Below are 26,792 nucleotides of genomic sequence, written 5' to 3'. Positions count from 1 at the left end.
CCAGTCACTGCTGTTGGAGGTGCTGCTGGTTCCAGTTTGTGCTGTTGGAGGGGCTGCTGGTTCCAGTCAGTGACATTGGAGGGGCTGCTGGTTCCAGTCACTGACATTGGAGGGGCTGCTGGTTCCAGTTACTGCTGTTGGAGGGGCTGCTGGTTCCAGTCACTGACATTGGAGGGGCTGCTGGTTCCAGTCACTGCTGTTGGAGGGGCTACTGGTTTCAGACACTGCTGTTGGAGGGGCTGCTGGTTCCAGTCACTGCTGTTGGAGGGGCTGCTGGTTCCAGTCACTGACGTTGGAGGGGCTGCTGGTTCCAGTCACTGACATTGGAGGGGCTGCTGGTTCCAGTCACTGCTGTTGGAGGGGCTGCTGGTTCCAGTCACTACTGTTGGAGGGGCTGCTGGTTCCAGTCACTGACGTTGGAGGGGCTACTGGTTCCAGTCACTGCTGTTGGAGGTGCTGCTGGTTCCAGTTTGTGCTGTTGGAGGGGCTGCTGGTTCCAGTCAGTGACATTGGAGGGGCTGCTGGTTCCAGTCACTGACGTTGGAGGGGCTGCTGGTTCCAGTCACTGCTGTTGGAGGTGCTGCTGGTTCCAGTTTGTGCTGTTGGAGGGGCTGCTGGTTCCAGTCACTGACGTTGGAGGGGCTGCTGGTTCCAGTCACTGACATTGGAGGGGCTGCTGTTTCCAGTTTGTGCTGTTGGATGTGCTGCTGGTTCCAGTCACTGCTGTTGGGGGTGCTGCTGGTTCCAGTCACTGACATTGGAGGGGCTGCTGGTTCCAGTCACTGACATTGGAGGGGCTACTGGTTCCAGTCACTGACATTGGAGGGGCTGCTGGTTCCAGTCACTACTGTTGGAGGGGCTGCTGGTTCCAGTCACTGACATTGGAGGGGCTGCTGGTTCCAGTAACTGACATTGGAGGGGCTGCTGGTTCCAGTCACTGACATTGGAGGGGCTACTGGTTCCAGTCACTGACATTGGAGGGGCTGCTGGTTCCAGTCACTACTGTTGGAGGGGCTGCTGGTTCCAGTTTGTGCTGTTGGAGGGGCTGCTGGTTCCAGTCACTGACATTGGAGGGGCTGCTGGTTCCAGTAACTGACATTGGAGGGGCTGCTGGTTCCAGTCACTGCAGTTGGAGGGGCTGCTGGTTCCAGTCACTGACGTTGGAGGGGCTGCTGGTTCCGGTCACTACTGTTGGAGGGGCTGCTGGTTCCAGTCACTGACATTGGAGGGGCTGCTGGTTCCAGTCACTACTGTTGGAGGGGCTGCTGGTTCCAGTCACTACTGTTGGAGGGGCTGCTGGTTCCAGTTTGTGCTGTTGGATTGGACTTTAGTTCATATTGGGCTCTTACAGTTCAATGTATTTTTTCAATGTTCTCACCAATTCTATCTTGTGGATTATCAGGCTGGTGCTCTGTTAGTTTTTGTACAAGGGTGGGGATGGGATGTTTGGGGTTTGTGAGTTTTTGTTTCTTTTTCTTTTCATGTGTAAGGGATTGGTGTCTTCCTCTCAACTACATCTGTGGTTTTCTGTATTCTATAGCTCTCTGGCAAAGAGACAAATTTCAGAGTTGTATTCTGCATACATACATTCATTAATAATAAAATGAACCTTTGATCTTTGACCGAACAATACTTAATAGGTTTAAATTTCCTGTACTGAATTTGAACATAATTAGGTGATGTGTATCTAATTGTCATTACTTTCCTGACAAATATTCCTTTTAGGGGTGGTCAGTGCTGTCAAAATCTACATGTTATAAATCTGCATTGATTGCTAATTCAAAGTTCAAGTAAATTTTGTATCAAAGTACATATACGTCACCATATCCTCCCCTTGCATTTATTTTCTTGTGGGCATGACAGTAAATACAAACAATAAACAATAGAATTGCACCCAACAGGATGAACAACAATAAATGTGCAAAAAAGCAACAAATTACAAATGCAAAAAGAAAGAGAATAAATAGATCAATAAATAAATAATATCAAGAATAGGTTTAAGTCTCTTTACATTTTCTCTCATTTAATACTAGTTGGTTTTTGATGTAAACACACCTGAGTGTTTGAAACTGGTTAATGATTTTGTTTTACATGGATTCAGTCTGCCAACAATCTGTTTCATTTCATAAACAGAAAAATACAAGGGACGAGGGAAAGCAGGAACACACTTCAGTTCAGCTCGTAGGCGCAGCCGGGCAGTTCTTTATCACATCTCTGGCCATCTACAAAAGCGAGAAAAGAACAAATTGAAAATTAATAATGTAAGTATGTGAAGAAATTAGTGAACCTTAATGTATTTTATCAGATAGTCATACTCTTTATTGTTATTACTGCTGAATAGAAACTCCAGTGAAGCATTAATGTATCTGTAGTGTGCTGATCACTGCAAAGTTTAAGAAGCATAGCATTTTAACTTGTAGTCCACAGGAACATTTGATGGAATTGTCAAATTTAAGTAATGTTAGTGCCCGAGGGCTGCAGTAGCTTTCTGCAAACAGTTTACACAGCGACTGTGTGTTTAGATCAATTATTAACAGTCAAATCACACCACCTCCTCCAACTGAAGCATTTTGAATTTACAAACCTGGCAAGTTATAAATTGAGCTGGCAGGTTAGCTCTCCTGATCTGAGCTAATTTTTTTGTTGTTGGGTCACTGTTATGTATACTACCTGAGGAGATTTATATTAACCCTGAAAATAGGGGACAAGCTCTCCTCTACAATCACTCTGAGCACTGGTGCCCCACAAGGCTGTGTACTCAGCCCCCCGCTGACCTCACTGTACACCCATGATTGTGTAGCCAAGTTTCCATCAAATTCAATATGTAAGTTTGCTGATGACACCACAACTGTAGGTCGTATCTTGGGTAATGGTGAGCCTGAGTACAGAGAGGAAATTAAGAATCTGGTTGCGTGGTGCGAAGACAATAACCTATCCCTCAATATCAGCAAGACGAAGGAATTGGTTGTTGACTTCAGAAGGAGTAGCACACTGCACGACCCCATCTACACCGATGGTGCGCAGGTGGAACAGGTCAAAAGCTTTAAGTTCCTTGGTGTGAATATTACAAATGACCTGACTTGGTCTAACCAAGCAGAGTCCACTGCCAAGAAGGCCCACCAGCGCCTTTACTTCCTGAGAAAGCTGAAGAAATTTGGTCTGTCCCCTAAAACCCTCACTAATTTTTATAGATTCTTCTGGGTGCATCACAACCTGGTATGGAAGTTGTCCTGTCCAAGACCGGAAGAAGCTGCAGAAGATCGTGAACAAAGCTCAGCACATCACACAAACTAATCTTCGGTCTTGGACTCACTTCACACCTCACGCTGTCGTAGCAGTGCTGCCAGGATAATTAAGGACACGACCCACCCAGCCAACACACCTTTTGTCCCTCTTCCCTCCAGAAGAATGTCCAGGAGCATGAAGACTCGTACGGCCAGATTTGGGAACAGCTTCTTTCCAACTGTGATAAGACTGCTGAACGGATCCTGAGATACTTTCCAAATATCTGGACCTGACTCTCAGATTTTTTTTGCATTACCTTACTTTCTCTTTTCTCTTTTTATTTTATTTATAATTTAAATTTTTATTACATTTACTATTGATTTGTACTCCAGGGAGCGTAAAGCGCAGAATCAAGTATAGCTATGATGATTTACGGTCTAATATCAATTGTTTGGTGACAATAAAGTAAAGATCACCATAGAACAGTCAACAGAGTATCCTTTGCTTAAATTTCATACCTGTTCTTTCAGGTGAACAATGGCCCTTGTGTCCAACTCAAATCTGCACAACACCACTACATTTTTCAAGGTTATATGACTTTTATCAGGTCATGTGCTCTGAATTTATGACAATTGCAGGATGAGACCGACCAACTAGAAAATAGTATGACAGGATTTTTGAAATCCAGTCTGCTAAATTTGTAGTCGCAATTAATGAGAACAGAAATTTAGAAACTACACGAGTGTTCCTTCTCACACTAGCAAAGGTGAAGCAAATGGCCCTTTGCTAAGGAGATGCACGGTTTTAAACACCGTGTGTTTAACTCAGACGTACATAATCGGATGAGTGTACTCCCTCAAGACCAGCGTTTAAATCAAGAGATTTAGAGGGGTCTGGGCCAATAACAGACAGATGGTATTAGTTTAGTTAGGCAACTTGGTCAGTAGGGAGGAGTTGGGCTGAAGCTGCTCGATGCTGTATAACTCTATGTCCATGACCTTTAGAGAGTGCTGTGAAAAATTCCGATCAAACTTTTACCCAAGCTACTGTAATGTTGATCTATAACTACTATCCTAATACTAATTATCGAGCAGGATGATACTTATATATGTAATTCCAAGTCACAAGCATGACCTTCACAGGTGAAATTTGTTACCTTTTACAAATGACATTTCACATTATCATACAGTCCGAGCTCATGATTTACCATTCTTTGAAGTAAATCAATCAAATGTTTAAAAAAGGAATAACTGGGATGTAGGCGTATCAAATGCCATGATGGTAAAAAGATATTTTTTGAAGCACTTCTTCATATATTGAACATGTTTGACACAATTGGTTTCAGTTTTTGCTGAAAGAAAATGCATTTTTTATTCTGCCTTAATATCAACAATACAAAACAGATCAATAAGCTTCAAGACCTTGGCCTTAATTCCTCCTTGTGCAATTGGATCCTCAATTTCTTCAGTTGCACACCACAGTCAGTTCGGATTGGCAACAACATTTCAACAATCTGCATCAGCACAGGTACACCACAAGGCTGTGTGCTGAGGTCCCTGCAGTACTCACTTTACACTTAAGACTGTGATGCTAAGCAGCATATTGGATGGAGATTGAAAATCTGGCTGAGTGGTGCCACAACAACCACCTCAAATTCAATGTCAGCGAGACCAAGTGCAGATTATTGAGTTCAGGAGGAGGAAATCAGAGGTTCACGAGCCAGTCCTCGAGCGGGGTTCAGAGATGGAGAGGGTCAGCAGCTTCAGATTCCTCAGTGTTATCATTTTGGAGGATCAGGCCCGGGCCTAGTATATGTGCAATTACGAAGAAAAAACAGCAGCACATCTACTGCCTTAGAAGTTCGCGAAGATTCGGCATGCTATCTAAAGCTTTGACAAATACCTATAGATGTGTGGTAGAGAGTATATTGATTGGTTGCACCATGGCCTGGTATGGAAACACCAATGCCATTGAGTGAAAAATCCTACAAAAAGTAATGGATACAGCCCAGTCCATAACAGGCAAAGCCCTGCCAACCATTGAGCACATCTGTATGGAGTGCTGTCACAGGAAAGCAGCACCCTTCATCAGGGATCCCCACCACTCAGGCCATACTCGCTTCACACTGCTGCTATCAGGAAGAAAGCCTCAGGACTAGCACCACGAGGTTCAGGAACAGTTACTACCCCTCAACCATCAAACTAAAGGGGATAATTTCACTCAACTTCACTTGCCCCATCACTGAACTGTTCCCATAATGTATAGGCTCACTTTCAAGGACTTAAGTTCTCAATATTTATTGTTTTTTTTCTTTCATATTTGCACAGTTTGTTCTCTTTTACACCTTGGTTATTTGTCTGTCCTGTTGGATGCAGATTTACTGTGTATGACTGCGAGAAAATGAATCTCAGGGTTGTACATATACGTACTTTGATAATCAATTTACTTTGAACCTTGAACAAGGAGTTGGTAAGTGATCACGATTATGATGGGGAGAAAATAGAAATTGTTATCATTCAGATAATAATATCTAAAATGGGCAGTCTGAAATTGTACACTTAACAAAAGTTATTATCTTGTTCCTCGGCAGAATGTGTTCAGAAACAAACCAGCTCTACCAGAATACAAGGTTGCAGATGCAAAAAAGTCAAAATTCATCCTTTTGCACTACAGCACTTCTAAAGCATTGTGGGACTGGCTAATATTATTAGCAACGTTTTATGTTGCTGTGACTGTGCCGTATAATGTCTGTTTTATTGGAAATGATGAGAACTTGCCTTCAGCAAGAAGCACAACAGTTAGTGACATTGCAGTGGAAATTCTGTTCATCATAGGTAAGCATTCAAAGATCTCGTTGTTCTTCAACTCAATTTATAGTCAGGTAGTATTTATATACTGAAAATAAGAAAAATGCTGTAGATGCTGGAAATCAGAATAAAAATCAGTAACTTAATGCTAAATTAACACTGCTCCTTTACAGTTCCTGTCTAAATCATTCATCTTCTTTCCCGGAGAGCAGACTAAGGTAAGCCGGGAGTGTTGCAATCACTGTGCTTCGGTCAGGACTGGCAAGACTGGAATGAAAGGAAAGGGGGTTAAGTATAATTACAATGAAACTCTGATTGAGTGGAGTGGGTGCATTCTCATGTGCATGATTTCCGATTTCTTCCAGTCGCCCAGATTCCCCGGCAGAGTCCACAGTTGTGACAGGGTTCCCCGACCTAGGTGCACCTCCCAAGGTTTCAGAGATCTGTGCCTGCTAGAAGCCCTGGATGAGAAACTTGTCCAGAATGTTTCATGCAGGAACCAAAGAACATTCCTCCGGGCCATCCCCTTCCCAATTAACAAGGAACTGGACACTGCTCCGCATCCAGTGAGATTGGACCAACTGTTCAGCAACAGGGACTCCCACGTCAGTCTCCTGGTCAGGGAAGAGTGGTGACTGGAATCCCTTTTGATATTCAAAGCGAGACATGCCAGTGGAGGATGACTGGAGGTTATTGTGAGCAATCTCTGCCCAGACAAGTTGGAAGTTCCAGGTTGTGCGGTTGGAAAGAGACAAGGCAGTGCAGGATTGACTGCAGCTCCTGATTCACTCTCTCAGTCTGGGTGTTAGATTGGGGGGTGAAAACCTGTTGAGAGGCTGGTTGTGTTCCCAAAAGAGAACAGAAAGCCTTCCAAAACCAGAAAGTAAACTCGATCAGAGTGTATGTCTTTTAAGAGACTCATGGATGGGTACATGGAGCTCAGAAAAATAGAGGACTATGGGTAACCCTAGGTAATTTCTAAGGTAAGGACATGTTCGGCACAGCTTTGTGGGCCAACAATTTACAGTATTGTGCTGTAGGCTTTCTATATTTCTGTGTCCTGAGGGAAGCCGTGCAGACTGAACACATGCTGAATCATGAGTGTGGCAGTTTCATGAGCTGAGGGCCGCTTGGGTAGGGCAGTGAAGTGGGCTGATTTAGAGAAACAACCAATCTACAGCTAACAGAGTGGTAGTGTTTCCATCTGATGGTGGAAGACCAGTGATGAAAATCCACTGAGAGGTGCAATTGGGGCAAAGAGCAGACCAGCAGCGCGCTGGCGTGATGCCTTGTTCTGGGCAGACTAAGTTGTGGATATCTTGGGATATAGATAGCCACCAAAATTGTCTCTTTATAAATTCAAGGTCCTTTGAATCCTTGATGGCCAACCAGACTGGAAGAGTGACCCCACTCCAACATTCTGGGGCTCACAGTTGCAGGGACAAACAACTGGTTGGGAGGCCCCACACCTGGGCATGGACCCTCACCTGTTTCTATGCCCCAAATCATCAGAGCAGTAAAACCAGTGCAGGGAAAGATGGGCTCTGGATTGGTGTTATCCTCAAATTGGCAGGAAAAAGCATCAGCCTTGGTATTCTTGATGCCAGGTTGGTAGGTGAGAGTGCAATTAAGTGGGGTGAAGTAAAGAACACAAAGAGCTTGATGGGAGTTGAGACTCCTGGTGTCACTAATGCAGGAGAAGTTCTCCTGATCTGTCCTTCTCTGCACTGCTCCATCCAGCCAGAAACAGCATGCTCCAGGGCCTTCTTGATAGCCAGAAGTTCTCGGTTCCCAACATCATAAATACAGTCTACAGGAGTCATTGATGGGAAAGAAAAGCATGAGGTGCAGCCAATTATCTACCAGAGAGTGCTGGGAGAGTACAGCTCCAATGGCAACACCTATTGCATCAGTCTGGATGATGAATGGATAAGATAGGTCTGTATGTTGCAACACTGGGGCAGTGGTGAAACTTCACTTTAGCTCAGAGAATGCCTGGTTTGCTTCACTTGTCCATTGGAATTCTGCAGAAGTCTTCTTGGTGAATGTATTTATGAGAGCCAGGATGGAGCTGAAGCTTCTGATGGAGCAGCGATAAAAATTTGCATCAGCATGAAGCGCCTCGCCTGTTTGACCGTAGGTCATTTGGGCCATTCTGTGACTACCTGAAGTTTCAATTGGAACACTGGGGAAGGATGTAACACAAGAATGACACCGGGTCTTTGTGGAACTTGCACTTCTCTAGTTTGGTATAAAGGTTATTCTCGAGGAGCCATCTGAGAAACCTCCAGAAATGCGGACATGTTCCTAGTGAGAGCGGGAATAGATAAGAATATCGTCCAAATACACAAAAAAAATCTGATTCAACAGTCAGGAGAACCATATTGACCAGGACTAGAAAAATAGCAGGGGTGGTGGCCAGATCAAATGGCATCATGAGGTGCTCATTGGCCAGTGGATGTGATGAACGCTGTCTTCCACTCATCCCATTCTCGAATCTGAACCAAATTGTAAGCATTGTGCAGATCTATTTTTAGAGAATATTGTTGCTCCTTGGAGATGTTCAAATGCAGAGGCAAGCAGGGGACGAGGGCAGCAGTTCTTCACCGTGACGTTGCTGAGGGGCCAATAATCAAGGAAGGGATAGAGCTTGCCATCCTTCTTGCTTACAAGAAAGGAAGCTCAGCCCTGCTGGTGAGCTAGATGGGCGGATAAATCCTAAGGCCAATGCCTTCTTGATGTATTCTTCAATGGCCTCCATTTCAGAATGAGAGAGAGAGAGAGAGAGAAGCCAACTCTAAGGAGGATTAGAGGTCAATGGTGCAGTGTAATGGCTGGTGTGGAGCCTGGGAGGTGGCCTTTTTCTTACTGAAGACCTCAAGGTGGTCATCATATTCAAATGAAACATTAGACAGAAGTTGGCTCCAGAGGGGATATGCTGACAGGGGCTTGAGCTGGACCCAGATAGGTAGAAAAGCGCGCCAGTCCCCACTGTTGGAGAACCTTTAGGGACCGATCGATCCATGGGTCGAGAGAGCGATGGAAGACCAAGCACCAGTGGTAATTCAGGTGAATCAATAAGATAGAAGGAGATCTGTTCCCAATGGTTGTACTCTAGCACAGGATGGAAGGGTATCATAGAAAGGTAGATCTCGACTGACCAAGATCCAGAGCTTTGATATAGAAACATAGAAACCTACAGCACAATACAAACCCTTTGGCCCACAAAGCTGTACTGAACCCGTCCTTAACTTAGAAATTACCCAGGGTTACCTATAGCCTTCTATTTTTCTAAGCTCCATGTACCTATCGTATCCGCCTCCACCACTGCCACTGGCAGCCCATTCCACACAACCACCACTCTGCTTCAGTATTCACTCCGGAAAAGGATCTTGGCGATTATAGGGATGACTTACAGTGGACCGAAAAGCTTGAGCAGGTAGATATTAAGGAAGTGGATGTGCCGGAGCTTTTGGAAAGGATCAAATTGGAAAAGCCGCTGGAACTGGATGGGATGTACCCCAGGCTGCTGTGGGAAGTGAGGGAGGAGATTGCTGAGCCTCTGGCAATGATCTTTGCATCATCAATGAGGGTGGGAGAGGTTCTGGAGGAGTGGAGGATTGCGGATGTTGTTCTCTTATTCAAGAAAGGGCGTAGAGATAACCCAGGAAATTATAGACCAGATATCAATATTCACTCTCAGTTGTTGGACAGGACCTCCCTACCTTAGCATGTAAGAGAAATCATGAGGTTCCCGGCTGACCCGGAGTGAATAAATGCAAGAAGCTCATGATGTGCTGATCACTCACAAACCCCACCCCCACCTGCAGGTACTCCCCTGTGGATTGTACACTGGGTGGTGAGAGAGAGGTGAAGGTAAGAGGTGATCTGATGAGTCGGAGATTCTGGGCACTCTTGCTCTTTGCTAGTGAGCTACCTGTTGGTCAATTCCAATTGCCAAATTATCAAGTCATCCAGGTTGTCCTGTTCATCATGCACTGCGATCTCCTGCTGGATCTCTGTGCTCAGCCCATACCGGAAAGCAATGGTGAGAGATCTCTTGCTCCATCCCATCTCATCCGCAAACCTAACTATGTAACCTCTCACCGACCTTCTCCCTTAGCACAGGTCCAGTAGTCAGTGGGCAGCCTCCTCACCTGTACTGAAGGTCAAACACTCTCTTGAACTCGACTACAAATTGCTGGAAATACTGGGCTACAGGAGAACCTTGTTCTCACAGGGTGAGTGGGGGTCTGTCTTAGAGATTCAACATTGAAGCCAATTTATGGGCATCACTGCTGGGCTTGTAAAGTCTTCTCACACTGGGTAATAAAGTTTCTGCAGCTGTTGGGGTCACTGGAGTATCTGCCTTGTGGACGAATGCTTGGTTCACGTCCAGAAAAAGACAAGAGGATCTGGGCATTAGAGGCTGAGGCTGATGAAACTGCTATAGGATGGGGAGCTGAAAATGAGGCTGTCCTGCCAGAGAGCTGCTGAATGGCAGCAGTGAGAGCAGTAATGGCTGCCACTGATTCTGGCTGTTGGCTGATCTGTTGTTGCGAGTGCTGAGGCAGGTTCTTCCAGCTTGGTCTGGGGTTGCCCCTCTCAGAGTAGTTGTAGATTATGGGAGCTAATGCTGCCAACCCAGCCTCCACTGACTTTAACTTCTCCCCTATCTGACCAATAAAGTTCAGGGCCAATTTAAGCTCTTCGCTCTGTGCTGAGTCCATTTTGATTGGTCAAGTCTTACTGACAGGAATTCAGTGATGGCCCAAGTGCAGAGGGAGAGACACAGACATGGAATGAACTCTTCACTGAGTTTTAATAAGAACTGTACAGAACAAGTAATAGCTACAAGGACAACAAGGCTGATAACTAAACTCTCAAACTAAAAACTAAAGCTGTCACTGCCACTCGGAAACAGTAACTGAATGCTACCGTGATACTGCTTCTTTACAGCATCTGTCTCAATCATCACTCTTCTTTCCTGGAATGTGAACTAAGGTAAGCAGGGAACATTGCTGTCATTGTTCTTCAGTCAAGATGTGAATGGAATGAAAGGAAGGGAGTTAAATACAAAGAACCTCCAATTGACTGGATTGTGTGCACTCTCACGTGCATCACTGGCGACTACTTCCAGCTGCCTATCTGCAAGAGCGTCCAGTCTCTGCGGCAATGTCCGTAGTTGTGACGCCATTCCTGAGAACTGTCTGTTAGCTTATTTCTCTGTAAGTCAGAATTTCCTATAGTTTCCTATAGTTACCCATTTCACAATATACGCTCTATAGACACTTGCTATAATTTGTTTTATAACCATAGAACAATTACAGCACGGAAACAGGCCATCTCTGCCCTTCTAGTCTGTGCCGAACGCTTACTCTCACCTAGTCCCACCGACCTGCACTCAGCACATAACCCTCCATTCCTTTCCTGTCTATATACCTATCCAATTTTACTTTAAATTACAATACCAAACCTGCCTCTACCACTTCTAAGGGAAGCTCGTTCCACACAGCTACCACTCTCTGAGTAAAGAAATTCCCCCTCATGTTACCCTTAAACTTTTGCCCCCTAACTCTCAACTCATGTCCTCTTGTTTGAATCTTGTTTTTGTCAAATGTTCACCCTAACAATACCACAGTTGAACAAATGTAATATATACAGCACAAAACTCAGTCATTAATGAATACCACAGATCATATTATTGTTTTATTACTAATTTGAAAAATCTATAGGAGAATTTGAGTAAAGTCTAATTTCTGTACATTAGGTTATCTGTAACCTGGGGATTTAATGTACCAGTGAGCATTACACCTATCTCAGGGCCCCTTTTGGTTTATTGGTGGTTTCACAGAATAATTGATATTCGTTGCAGTGTGTCCCTGGGTATGTGCCCACTTTTCTTTCCAAAACTACACTTCATTCAGAATATATGCTGTGAACACTTCTGACATTTCTCCATGTTCACTGCATCAACAATTCATTACAGATTGTTATGATGCATCAGTAACACTCATATGTCCTTTTTTAAATAATGCATCCAGGAAGCATTTGATAGCTCCTCTGTACTCAGCGGCAGTCAGACCTGAGAATGTAGTCTGCCTGTGCAGAAGATGCACCAAGCTTCAGTATGTCCCAAAATGAGCTTATATTTATCATTACTTCCAAACAGTTGGGTTTTGTTTTTGGATTTATTTTCATTTTTAACAGGTCATTTTACAACTTATCCTTCATAACTCATCCAAATGATTTGATATTAATAGCTCAGTGGCAGAAAGAAACAATAGGAAGGTGAAATTTTATTTAAAAATAACAAACAGCAAAATTCTTAATGTATTTTCAAAATTTCTGTTCCATTACTAACTTAAGGTTGCTTAATCATGCTCCCAAGAATGTACAACTTGGAACTACTTTCCATGATGGTTATGCCCTGCCCATAAGAGAAAGTGGTGCAAAAATAGTTTCAGCAGCAGTTGAATGTTATCAAATTTGCTAAAGTCAATGAATGAAAATACATTCAAGATCAATTGATGGTTCAACTGTTGGAACATAATCCTATCAAAACAAATTTTGGTGATGTATTTTTACAGGGGGACTGCATGAAAGGACAATTAAGCTAGTCAAATATTTAAACAGTTTGTTATATTCAGTTTAGTTTTGCTTTGAGTTGCTTGAGGCCAATCTGTATTATATGAATCAGCTTATCAGATTAGCCAAATGAGCAGCAAGATTATATTTCTTTTGATAAATCCTAACATTTTCACTGTATGGAGGTTGAAGCTTGGAGCAATCAAAATGCTGCTGTCATTAATAAAAATAATTGGACAATTAAATATACTAAAAAACAAATCCAGGCATATTTTAACTAATTTGCATTTTTGTAATGCATCCCTAAATCTTAACTTCAAAGAATATTCATGGAAGTTGTTTCAAGAAAAAGTGAATATTTGACAATTAAATGCTTTAACAAGAACATTGGCTTCAGTCTTGGAAATGGCTTGACATTCGCAGATTTTAAAACTCTGTAAACTTCTCAGTGAATAACAGAGCTGTCAGTTACAAAGCTAACGAGCATGCTGAAAAACCATTTTGTAGTTTTGAAAATTGGAGATTAATGTTTGATACCAAATAAATATTGTCAGGGTTCTTTATTAAATCCTTAATGCTCCAGTGAAGTATTAGACTATTTAATATTGTGCCTAGTTAATATCATTGGTTGATTTGTTTTTGAAGTCAGTATGTTTTAAGGGAACAGAATTTTTTTTAATGAACAAATTGAGGAACCACAGTTCCTGGCACCAACCTCTCTTACCTAACACTAAAATCCAAATTAGTTAAAGTAATCTTTCAGGGACTTATGCTGAAATACAACATTAGCTCATGCAACCTTACTTCACATACCAATATGATTGCTCATTAGTTACTTAGTGCCACTTGCTCAGAACCAAGCATTTTCAGCATTTAGAGGCAATATGCAACCAAACTCAGCAAACAAGACAGCAGAATTTTAAAAATTCAAGAATCCATTTGAGATTAAATTTCTGCCAAGTGACCCAAAGATATTGAGCTTGTTTGTCTAAACACAAAGGCTTTGCTGTTCAGTGATAAATTTATTTAAAATGAATTAATAAAATCACACTTAGTTAACAATCAAGGAATTTTGTTAATACAAAACTTTTAAGACAAACTTCAAAACTGCTGAGTTGCACTAGTTCATGGAATAATTTACATTTCACATTATGCTAAACAACTCAAGCAGAAATTTGAAACACCACTGCAGAACACAAAAAGTTTTCTGATTTCCCCCAAAGCAATAATTTGTTCTGCACTGGTATACTGTTACAATATTTTGTTAGAATCATAGAGACATACAGCAAAGATACAGGCTCTTTGGCCCACCCCCATTAAGTTGCCTTTTGTGTCCATTGATTGCTGAGGAAACAAAGCAAGTCAAGCTAGTGGTTGATTTTGGCTCCTGTTTATTTCTATCACTGTCATATTTTCAATGTAAAAGGTATGTGCTTTATGGGTGCTTTTCTGAGTTAATGGAAGTAGGAAGCTACCTTGCTTGTTAAGAACACCTACTTGCCCAAAAGGTTCTGGTGTACATTGACACCAACTACCAGAGCAGAGACAAAATATACATGGAACTATATGTTCTAGTATACAGCTGCTAGAATATAAAGGTTTGAGGTACCAGACCCATGAATTTTACCATTAAATATAATAATAATAGTCATGTAAAACTCTTTAGAAATCCAAAAGAAAATGCTGGAAATGCTCAGCAGATGAGAGAATGATCATGGAGAGAGAAGCAGAGTTAACGTTTCGTATAGATGTTCAATTCTGCTGAAATTTCCAGGAGTTTCTATTATTTAAAAACAAAAGTTATCATGCCCAATAAGTTTCAGTTGTTCTCCATATACCATGTCCTTTTTATCATATCCCTTAATGTCACAGTCATATAGCCTTACAGATCAGAAATAAAGTCTTTGGCCATGCTGACCTTTATGTCCAACTACACTAATCCCATTTACCCACATTAGCACAGTATTATTCTAAGCCACATCTATTAAGTGTCTACTTAAATCTCTCTTAAGAATCATAATTGTATCTGATACATTTGGAAGTGAGTTCTAAATATCATTCACTCTGTGCTTAAAAAAAGCTCTCCCTTATAAAGCTCCTCCCTTTCACCTTAACCTTTACTCTTGTGTTTTTCATACATGCGCTAGAGCAGGAAATGGATATTCTTTTCTCTTTCCTAAAGTACCTCTGCTCTTTCAAACCCATGAGCACCTCAAAACCATCCACCACAAGTGGAACTTCCCAGTAGCCAAACATTTTAATTCCCATTCCCACTCCTGTTCCAACATGTCAGTCCACAGCCTCCTCTTGTGTCCAGGTGAGGCCACCTTCAGGGTGAAGGAGCAACACCTTATATTCCATCTGGGTAGCTTCCAACCTGATGGCATGAATCTCCTTCCAGTTAAAAAAAATTCCACCCCACCCTCTTCCTCTATTCCCATCTCTGACTTTTTACCTCTTCTCACTGTCCTCTGAATTTCCCCTCAGACCCCTTCTCCTTCCCTTTCTCCTACGATCCACTCTCCTCTCCTATCAGACACTTGACCTTCCCCACACACCCGGCTTTACCTACCACCTTCCAGATAACTTCTTTCCCCCGCCCTCCCCCCCAACCTTTTTATTCTGGCATCTTCCTTCCGAGCCCTGAAGAAGTGTCTCAGCCCGGAATGTTGTCTGCTTATTCACTTCCATAGATGCTACCTGACCTGCTGAGTTCCTTCAGCATTCTGTGTGTGTTGGTCTGGAGTTCCAGCATCAGCAGACTCTCTTGTGTTTATCATTATTCGGTAGATTATCTCTGTAACTAATCTCTTCCTGTACACCAGCTCAGGCAGATAGAAGCAGCTTCAGCATGTTTGCTGGAGAAACAGTGTTTATAAACTGATGGTCGTTTATCAGAACTGAAAGTTGACAGATGTGATTATTCATGGAAACAAGGGAACTGAGAAGTCTTTAATAACAGTTTGGCACAGATTAGATAGGCTGAATGGCTAAAAACAAATCAGAAAATTGCTGGCATGAAATGTTAACTGTTTTTCTCTCTTCATAGATACTACCTGAATTCCTGAGTGTTTCCGGCATTTCTTGTTTCTATTTCAGATTTTCAGCATCCTGTTCTTTTTTTTTTGTTTTTTAGTAGTAGGTTAAAAAAAAGGTCAAAACAAAAGATGTTAAAGAGATGAGTAAATGGTTACAGACTACAGCAGAATAAACAAGAGGAATGTCAAAATGAGACTAAATGGAGAAAGTTTCATTTGACTCAGGAATGCAGTGAAAATAAGGGATCTTATGAGGACTGTAGGTTGTTTGGGCACAGTCACCCTCTACATCAACCCATTATTTTCCATATTGAATGTCTCTGCAGCAACCAATCTCTTTTCACAACAATTTTTCAGAAATTGGAGTGACAATTCAGACGCAGAAGTTCTATTGTGCATAGAAGAGAATGTTTAAAACCAAAGCCATTTTTGTGAATGGCTTCAAGCTCCTTGATTCTACTAAGTGAACAATGTTCTAATATATAATCATGAAGGAGACCATAACATTTTCAAAGGCTGTTTGTGGGAAATAGAGACAAATAATAACACTCTTTGTGATTAGATAAACAGGGGACACAACTTTTAAAATAACACTGCTACCATTATAAAATAGTAATGAATGAGAAAGGCCAGTGCTCCTGAACGTCCATTAAAACATTAGTTTTGCTCTACACCTCTATTTCATATGTTGTGATTTCTGCATGACAGAGGCACTATAGAACTTAATAGGGTAGAAGTTGATTGTCATTCATGAGCACTGTCAAATCTCATGTTTTTGTGATCCAAGATTCTTTAAAGGTCATAAATGAGGCAGAAAACTTGTTGCTTATGATTGTTTTATTAAGTGTTACAAGAACAACAGAAATGAGGGGGAAAGGAATGAAGAAAGGTAGTTTAGTCTTCTTATACCAGATGGTACATTGCTTAAATTAACCAATAAGATAACCCTATGTATGTGTGTGTGTGTATATATACATATACACTGATATATAGATGTAAATATCTATTGTAAATCTATTGTATTCTATTTTCAAAATATGTATTCATCAGTTGAGGACAAACTTCTGCATCAGAAGATAACGTAATGAAATACATGAGAGTACCTTGTTTTCATGACAAGTCACATTGCATCTTCTATGATGGCTAGTTCATGATACTACTTACTCAATCCATAAAACTCGTTCACAGCGTCAGCACCTAAACGGTGCTCCATAATTATTGCCAAATTATTCCTACATTAATTAACCTTGCGATTTTAGTGTGCAGCTACGAGCATAAAAATAGTTAATGCATTTCAATACAAGTGACAAAAATGATTTAAAATTTTTAAATATAGAATTAACATTCAAAACAATGAATGATTGTAGTCCTAAATGTAGAATTAACATTAGCATTTTGTTTGCAGAGATGGTAAGAAAATACTCAGAAATTTTAATTTAATTTTCATGTAGGTCTAATAGAATAGCATGTAGTACATCTGCTAACTGATTTTAAACTGCTCTATTACAACAGATATTGTTTTGAACTTTCGAACAACGTATGTCAGCAAGTCTGGTCAAGTTATATTTGAAGCTCGATGTATTTGTATTCATTACGTAACAACATGGTTTATCATCGATTTAGTTGCTGCACTTCCTTTTGATCTTCTCTATGCTTTCAATGTGAATGTGGTAAGTACTCGATTTTTAACTTTGCATTGTTTTTGTTCATCATTTTGTGAATGCGTTTCTCTCTCATTCTGGCCTTCAATGTAGTCATTAGCTCTCCTTAAGCCTTAGGTCTCAAACTCAGATGAATGTAAATTTTTAAACTATTTTCACTGCTGGAAATTTTCATAATCTGTGTTGATAAGCATTCATAATTCATAAGCATAATCTGTGTTATGTTATTTGAAATTTACTTTAGTTCACAATATTTTTGATATTAGCATATAATTTTTGATTGTATCCCTATGATTCTTAAAATGAAATTTGTATTTTTATGTAAAATCCCATTTGCAAGGTCATAAATGTTATTATTGAATATTGTATAGAATGCAATATTAGAAAGTGTTCATCCAATTAATGCTCTTCTATTTGGTTTTATGTAATTTATCCTTTTAAATTCACCAAAATGTAACTATGCACAATCCTTTCTACATTGTCAAAAATCCCTCCTTAATCCCAAGTATAATACAGAAAAAATCAGGGCTATCAATTGGAAATGATAACTTCACCCCTTTTTACACCAGAGAGGAGAGAAGTATTTCAATTGTCAAAAAGTTCTGTAAATACCAGGACTTCCTGTTTTTATTTCAGATTCTCAGAATCCAAAGTTTATTTATTTCTATTTTGATTGTCAGGCATAGAGGGAGAAATACTTTAATTCATAATGAGGCAAAGAGCATTTAAAATTGTTTTGTTAATCTTTGGAACTTGAATGTCTCGGGCTTATCCCAACTTGCCCTTGAGACTGTGGTGAACCACCTGCTAGAACCATTGACATCTTTCAGTGAAGGTATTCCCGAAGTGTTATCACAGATAGATTTCTAGATTTAATCCACAATGGCAATGAATGAATGATAATGTGTGACTTACAGAGAAAACTGTAAATGGTGGTGATCCCATGCATTTCATGGGTTTGAGTTAATCGGTTTGAGAGGTGGTGTCAGAGTACCCCTGATGAGTCACTATGATCTGTTATGTATTATCACCCCGACAATACATTCTATAGCCACTGTTCATCAGCATTTGAAGGAATGAATGGCTAGGATGATTGATGGGGTATCTATGAAACCAATTACTTTGCCCTGGATGGTTGAGCTCCTTAAGAGTTCTTGATTCTGCACTCATCCAAGTAAGTATAAAGTATTCAAGAAGAAAATCTTGCAGATATCAATTACTCTAATAGTATTCTGCAGAAGTCTTCCTCCATGGCTGCTGCTGTTTCAAAAATCTAATGTTATATATCCTTCATCAACTTTTAGAATTCCTTTGCATGATTCAGTTTTTTTGTTCCTTGTTCCAGGTTCTACAGTCTCTTATGTCTTTATGATTCTTCTTAGAGATTAACCATGTTGTTAAATGAGTTAGGCAACTCTTTTCCATGGATGTGTTCAACAATAAATAATTACAGTAGAAAATGAGAAGAGTGTGTATTGGAATTGAAAGATCAGCTAATACGTGCTTATTAAATTGTTAAATTCAGGATCTGACTGGGGCAATAGGGCTCTTGGTATTATTATTAAGTCAGTAGAAGTCTCATCATGAGAAATTTGTGTCCTGTTTGATTAAATTTGGAGGCCTTGAATATGTAAAACTTCAATGGCTCAGGGTTCTGCAAGAAAATGAAGTCTGGCTGATGTCCATGTGGCAGTGCTGACTCGTTATTAACAATTTCTAAATTCATTACTCCAAACGTCAGGTTTTCAGACTCCATCTGTGGTCTGGCCTATGTTAGTCACCACTCTAACAAGGCTTGAATAATTGTTTTATTTCACAAGATAATTTCTTTGTTAGTAGCTTTCAAAAGGTGTCCTTCTACCTATGATTGGAAATAGATTTATTTATGAATTGAATGCTTCAGTATTTTTCTGAATCACTTGGATGTCAACTTGAAGACTTTGCAATAGTCAGAATGTGATATAATACATGCTTTCAGACATTAATATGCACGCAAAACTGAGCAAGCATGCCATATGGCACCGCTTTCCAAGGACAAGTCACAGTAGTGAGTTACTGCCCATTTAGATATGGGAGCAAGGTGCTTAGAAAATATTAATGCTTCATCTCCAATCTTGTATAGATCACATTATTCAATAATAACCCCTTTCACTTTGCTGATGGGATTTTACATACAAGTACAACTTGCGAGTAATAATACCTGCTGCTTGAGATTTTCTCAGGTATAAACACCGTCACTGAGAAACAACCAACAGCTATTAAGATTGGGAAACTTGTGCATTTAAAAAACTATGGTTTTTCTTGCAGTGAAATCCTGGGAATGATTCACAATGCAGGCTCAATGCATCAGGCAGATCTGCAGGTGTTTACAGTGAAGGAAGAGTCAAAAATCCTGTGGCAATGTTTCTTGCAGTAGTGAAGAGAAGGAGGAGTGTTCCTTCCAGCCACAAGAACCATTGTATTAGAATGCTTATCTACTTCATAGTCTTTCTGGACTGCTATGCAGCTCCCTTCAGATTTGGAGAGGAATATTTTAAGCACACCGCTGCTCATACCTCTTCTAAAATTCACATTAAGGTCTCAAAAACCCTTCAGAGCCTGACCTGAACATTTTAAAACAGCATACTTCACTGTTCATATGCCTGTTCTCCACAGAGAGGGAGAGCTAAAAGTCAGTCTGGTGGAATTATCTGCTGTTCGAAAATTAAGACAGCATTTTTAAAATATGGTTAAGACTGATGAATAAAATGCAGATTATCTCAAAGATCATAGATCTCACATATCCCCTACTGGAATTCACCTGTATTTGGTTTTCTCTTAGTCCTGAAAGAAAGAAGCAAGTACATAGTGGGTGTTACTTGGGTGCTGTGAATGTCATGGCTGGATAGCTTATGCACATTGTGAATTTTGAGTATATGGCTGGTGGGAATGCATAATGTGTGAGATGAACAAGAAACATGTATTTGCTGGCTTTGAGTCTTAGGTGATAGAGATTGTTGGTAAATGTCAAAGTGACATTTATTGTCATATGTACATGTTTGCATAGGCACATAATATCAGGTAAGTAGCATTCACCAGTTAACTAAATATGAATTATGCACATCTTTTTTCAAGAATGAAATGAAGAGTAAGATTTTATGAAACTAGTTAAATCTCAGAGACAAAAAATACCATAGGTACATATGATATTTAAAGATGCACACAGGGAGCTTGAGCACTGGTGTGAGGTTGTTGAATTCTCTGTGGCACAATATTCAACTGCTTGAGATTCAGCTTTTGTTTGGCACACGTTTCTATGTTTGTTTTTCTCATCTGCCTCTCGGCTTATGTCTGGAAAGTTATGTGGTCCATGACAATTCAAGTCATCTCTAGCTTGTCCATGTTCCTCCTGACCAAAGATTTCTCAGCACCATTTGTAAATTATGGGGCTGGCTTCCCCCGATGTGCCTTCTTCAATAATTCTGAAGCCCATTTTTCTGCCAGCCAAGGCTAGCATGGTCTGCTGCCATAATATTCTCCTCAACAAAGTGCAGGAGAGCTTTACATGGTTTGCTGTCCAAAATATAATGCCTGTCTGCAACCAGAATGAATGTTGATCTCTGTCTGATAGAGAGCATGGAGTTGTCATTTATGCCTGCAATATAGTCAACCAATGGTTAATAATGCTTTGTAATCACTGAATTAGTTTTGGGGAACTATAAAGTGCAAGTGGTTAACTATTAAGACCTGTTCAGGCTTTAAAGGAGAAACTTCACATAAAAACTTCGGACATGCAAAAGTACAAAATACATCCAAGAGGAAAATACTGTGAATTCTGGAAATCTGGAGTGAAACAAAAAATGCTGGGTGCACCAGCACCTGTACCAGGGCAGAGAGAAAGGAAGTGAACATGTTGAATTCATGACCTCTCACCTAAACTGGGAACAGTTGGTATGATGGGGAGAAAGCAGAAAACAGAGGGAGGAAGAAAATGAAAGATCTGGGATGTGGGAATTGAATTACAGTACCTATAAAAAGTATTCACCCCCCTCAGGAAGTTTTCATGTTTTATTGTTTTACAACATTGAATCATAGTGGATTTAATTAAGCTTTTTTGACACGGATCAACAGAAAGACTCTTTTGTGTCAAAGCGAAACAGATCTCCACAAAGTGATCTAAATTAATTACAAATATAAAACATAAAATAATTGATTGCATAAGTATTCACCCCCTTTAATATGTCACACCAATCACTGGTGCAGCTAATTCGTTTTAGAAGTGACATAATTAGTTAAATAGAGATCAGTTTCAATTGATAGTAGTAAAAATACATTTGTATCTGGAAGGTCCAACTGCTGGTGAGTCAGTGTCCCGGTAAAAACTACATCATGAAGACAAAAGAACACTCCAAGCAACTGGGTGAAAAGAACAAGTCAGGAGATAGATACAGGAAAATTTCCAAGTCATTAAATATCCCTTGGAGTTCGGTTTAGTCAATCATCAAGGAAACAAACAATAGAAAGAACACGACACAGCTGTAAATTGCCCAGAGCAGGCCATCCTCAAAATCTGAGTGACCGTGGAAGAAGGCGACTAATGAGGAAGGCTACCAAGAGACTTATGACAACTCTGGAGTTACAAGCTTCAGTGACTGAGATGGGAGAGACCATGCATACAACAACTGTGGCCCAGATGCTTCACCAGTCACAGTTTTATGGGAGAGTGGCAAAAAGGAAGCCACTGTTGAAAAAATCTCACATGAAATCTCTGCTAGAGTTTGCCAGAAGGCACGTGAGAGACTCTGAAATCAGCTGGAAAAAGGTTCTATGGTTTTTGAAAAATTGAGCTTTTTAGTCATCAGACTAAATGCTATGTAAGCCATACACAGCACATCTTCAAAAACACACCATCCCTACCGTGAAGCATGAAGGTAGCTGCATCATTCTGTGAGGATGCTTCAGTATAGCAGGTGATGGAAGGCTTCTGAAGGTAGAGGGTGAAATGAATGCAGCAATATACAGGAAATCCTGGACGAAACCCTCATGCAGTCTGCAAGAGAACTGCGATCTGGGAGAAGATTTGTTTTCCAGCAAAACAATGACCCCAAACATTACACCAAAGCTACACAGGAATGGCTTAAAAACAACAAAGTTAATGTCCTGGAGTGGCCAAGTCAAAGTCCAGACCTCAATCCAACTTAGAATTTTTGGCTGGACTTGAAAAGGGCTGTTCGCTCACGATCCCCATGCAATCTGACAGAGGCTGAACAGTTTTCTAAAGAAGAATGGGGAAAATTTGCAGTGTCCAGATGTGCCAAGCTGATAGCAAACTATCCACACAGAGTTAAGGCTGTAATTGCTGCCAAAGATGCATCTACTAAATACAGACTTGAAGGGGCTGAGAAATTATGCAATCAATTATTTTGTGATTAGTAATTGTAATAAATTTAGACCAATTTGTAGAAATTTGTGTTTTCATTTTGGCACAAAAAAGTCTTTTCTGTTGATCAGCATCAAGAAATCCAAATTAAATTCACTGTGATTCAATGTTGTAAAACAATAAAACATGAACACTTCTAAAGGGGGTGAATACTTTTTTATAGGCACTATAAATGGCAAAGATGATACTCCAAGTCAAATGATTGGACAAAAAGAGAAAAGACTGGCTATAGAGAAGGTGCAAATGGGAACAGCTGTACTACCATCAGAAATGATTGAATTCTGTGTTGAACTGCCAAGTTTGTCAATGAGCTTCCATTCTCTGTGCTTACGTTGACCTTTGTTGGGCACTGGAGGTAAGATATTAGGGGTGATCCAAGTGGAAGGAAGTATTAAAGTTTGAGATGGCTGGAAGTTCAAGGTCATGTTTGGAGACAGAAGAAAGATATTTTGCAAAGCAGTCAACAGTGTGTGACTTGCCTCTTATTACAAGCAATATATCAAGTTCAAATAAGTACAACAAATTCACTGTTTCTTCTGACTAACTTTAAATTTGTGAGCTGTTTTCCTTGGACTGGTAGTTAATGGTCAATCGTTAGAGGTTTTGATATGATGAGAGACTCTGATGGAAGTTGTAAACTTGGTAAATGCCGTTAATTTAATATCACTTTTTTTAATGGTTCGGGAAGGACATTAAACTTAGAGTTGTTGAGATTTAGAATACTTTGCCCAAAAAATATAATAAAAGTGAGTCGTGTTTTGAGACAAAATGTTTTCGTTTGGAAACATGATTTATGTTTCAGAAAGAGTTTTCAGAATATACTATTTCCTTTTCATACTTTCAATATTGGTTATGTTCCACTTTTATTATTAACTTAAATAATATTGATTCTTGATTGCTGATATTATTGAATTCATATATAAATGTGACCAGACCTCAGTAACAAATGTTTATCAACTAAACTTTGCTTAAAGGGACATCTGAATTCTCAGTACCTGTTGTTCATTTAATTTCTTCATAAGTCTGAGGAAAATATTTCTGAGTGTTGATATTATTTGCAGTTGAGTTCTGAACTACTCTATTTTTGCTGCATGTTGTGAACAAATAGGTTCAAAGGTGCAATGATTCATATATTATCAAAGTATGCAACTCTGAAACTCTTCACCAGGTAGCGCAGAAAGAAAATAAATGAAAGGAAGCATGATCATCAACCCCCAAATCACCCCTCCCCGCACAAAAGCAGAACAGGCACACCAACCCCTAACTCCCTCCTCTCACACCAAAAAAGGACAAAATATCGACCCCCAAACCCGCCCCCCTCCACACAAAAAAAGAAAAATATCAGGCGAAAACCACAGACTCCAAAAAAAAACTATAAGGACAAAAAGAGTCTATAACAACAAGTCCACGTCCAAAACACAGAAAACTTGGTCAACAACCTCCGGGTGCAGCGGCAGGCTCTCCGCTCTCCGGTAGAATAACAGAGTGATCCTCAGTGATTAAACGACAGACAGCCAGTGCTCACCCTCCACTCTCACCTTGATGCTTTGATCTCTTGTCTGTGTATAACATATATAATACAGAATACATAATAGCTGAGTATAATATATTTTCTCTACTACAATGATAGCACAGTAGAAAAGAGCATTGCTATATTTTTTATCTTTTTTTTATCTGATCATAAAACAATTATTATTCCAGTTCTTAGGAACTAAAATTATCATTCTCGAACTTCACTGCCTTGTCAAAGGAAAGGGCTGTTGTTTTACACCAACCTCCTGCAGTTAAGGCAGTTAAATGTCAAGGATTATGAAACTTGAATGGATGTGATTAGAGGGTGACCTTTCTTCAGCATTTCTCCATATTAAATTTGCTTTTAATGTTAGGTATTCCAACATGTGACTGGCTGATTTCAAAGACTTTCTCTGCATGGTTGCATCCAGCTTTTATAACATAAAGTTTCAGAAATGAGAAGAAGCAACAATTTCATTGTTCCCAGCAAACTTTCTTTCTCTTAGTCAAGACACTTTATTGAACATCTTTTTTTTATATATAGGTTCCAATTTAACTACTTATTTGGAATATGGGATTGAATATTATATTTACTTAGAAATTCGACCCTATTAATTGTAGCTGCACATTGAATTCAGCTTCTGAATTTGGTTATGTTGACTTCAATATATTTAATTCAAAAGATTATTAATTAAACAGCTCCTCCAAAATGTGGGAATATGATCTTGACTGACAGTCTGCTTTAGAACTAGGATAGTCAACCTTTGTGAACTAAGCTCTGAAGAGGGAAATAAAAATCAGAATTGCTTGCTTGGCTTCTTTGTTAAAGTGTGCTTAGCGTAATTGCTGATCAAAAAATACCACACACGCAAGAAATTCAAAATGGAAAACAAAACAATGCTGGAAACAATCAACAAGTGAGAACACGTGTGGAAAAAGAAATAAAGTTAGCATTTCATGTCTGAGACCCTTTGATATGATGAAGGATCTCCAACCTGAAATGTTAACTCTCTTTTTCCTTCAACAGCTGCTGACTGACCTACTGATTATTTCCAGCATTTCTGATTTTGCTTATATTAATAAAATAGCACATTAAATTTAACAAACTCTTCATGGAAAAGAATGAATGCATATATCCTTATGTCTCAAGGAGTCTGGCTTAATAAACTGAACAAGAGGTATAAAGATTAAGTCAGATCCTGAATGAAGTACTGTATAAATATTAAGCATCTCACCTCAAGAAGGCTGGGTTGGATTTTGAGAGAGTAAACAACAGATTCAGACAGGCAATGCCTATTCTCAAGAAGTTAAGTGTTAAGGTTATCTACAACTTCTCCAGAACTTAGAAGACAAAGAAATAATCTCAGCAAGATGCAGAAAATGGTGAAGATCTGGTATGGTCTGTAATATGTTTCCTCTGGTGGGGAATCCAGAACAAGATAGTAAATCTTAATAGTAAATCAAGATAGTACAATTAGAGCTTGGCCATCAAGCATGAGTTCAAAAGCATTCTAAACATCCAGTGTTTAGAATTCTAAACACTGAAAAGTTTTCCACACTGCTTGATAGCAAATTTTTATTGTGCATGTAGTAGTGTCAACAGATCATGAGCAAAATGCGAATGCAGATCACCAGTTATCAATTGTTGTGAAGAGTTTTGATGAACTAATAGCCAAACACCAGTGGTAGGGAAGATACTGGAAAGGAATTAGAGGGAGAGAATTAATGATCATTTGGAAAGGCGGAGACTAAGCAAAGACGGCTGATTAGACAGACAATCATTAGGTCAGGCTTCAAGCAGACAGTGGAGTTTTGACTGTATCCAAATTCTATAATAGTAAAATGTGGGAAGAATGAGAAAACTGTTGGTGTAGGATTAGTATAAATGGTGCTTAATGGTTTGCACTGACTTGGTGGGTCAGAGTGTCTGTTCCCTGCTGTATAATCCTTATAATTCTAGGATAAAAATGATTAGCAATAACCCAAAGATATCCACTGAAGTCGTTTCAGCAAAAAAGCTTGCACATCTAGCACATTTTATAACTGACGATCCCAAAGAAAAAGACCAGTTGTTGGCTAGTCACAGCTTTGCAGTTTTTGGACTTTGCACAAGTCCGCTAATGGCTGAATCCCAACAGGAGCTGGATGCCAGCTCGGCAAGCCTTCTGGTCCACTGCTTGACCAGCCAAGCAGCAGAGTACTGACTCACTAAAGAATGCCTTGACTTTGCACTGGAACTGGAGGCTTACCAATCACCTGAATGGGGTCATTGATCTTTTCGGCAAAATTTAAGTGCAGTGAAATACTTACTTATTTTATATTACTTAACTGTTATTAATACCTTTAATTACAAATATGTATATTTTATTTAACTGTAATTATATGCTATTTAAATGTCTCAGACTATTACGGGTATTTAAAGGCAATTAAAAAGCCTTTGATAGTCATCAAATGCTCTCAGTGCATTCCAGAGATAGGGCCTGAAGGTATGCTACCTGAATCCTTGTCACAATTTGTGGAATCCTTGTCAGGTTTTCTAGCC

At 39.9% G+C, this 26,792-nt stretch overlaps 1 protein-coding gene across 1 annotated transcript in view; it reads left to right on the top strand.

The window, feature by feature from the left end:
- kcnh8 (potassium voltage-gated channel, subfamily H (eag-related), member 8) overlaps nt 1–26,792 on the top strand; it is a 439,093-nt gene that overhangs the window by 267,488 nt on the left and 144,813 nt on the right. The window contains exons 4-6 of the mRNA XM_059972346.1: nt 2,134–2,261; nt 5,816–6,059; nt 17,171–17,328. Of these exons, the coding sequence (XP_059828329.1) occupies nt 2,134–2,261; nt 5,816–6,059; nt 17,171–17,328 (530 nt within the window). The remainder of the gene's footprint in view (nt 1–2,133; nt 2,262–5,815; nt 6,060–17,170; nt 17,329–26,792) is intronic.

This window comes from Hypanus sabinus, chromosome 6 (assembly GCF_030144855.1).
Source record: "Hypanus sabinus isolate sHypSab1 chromosome 6, sHypSab1.hap1, whole genome shotgun sequence".
Classification (NCBI taxonomy): Eukaryota; Metazoa; Chordata; class Chondrichthyes; order Myliobatiformes; family Dasyatidae; genus Hypanus; species Hypanus sabinus.
Note: the sequence above shows the minus strand (reverse complement) of the source record. Positions and strands in the feature narration are given on the sequence as shown.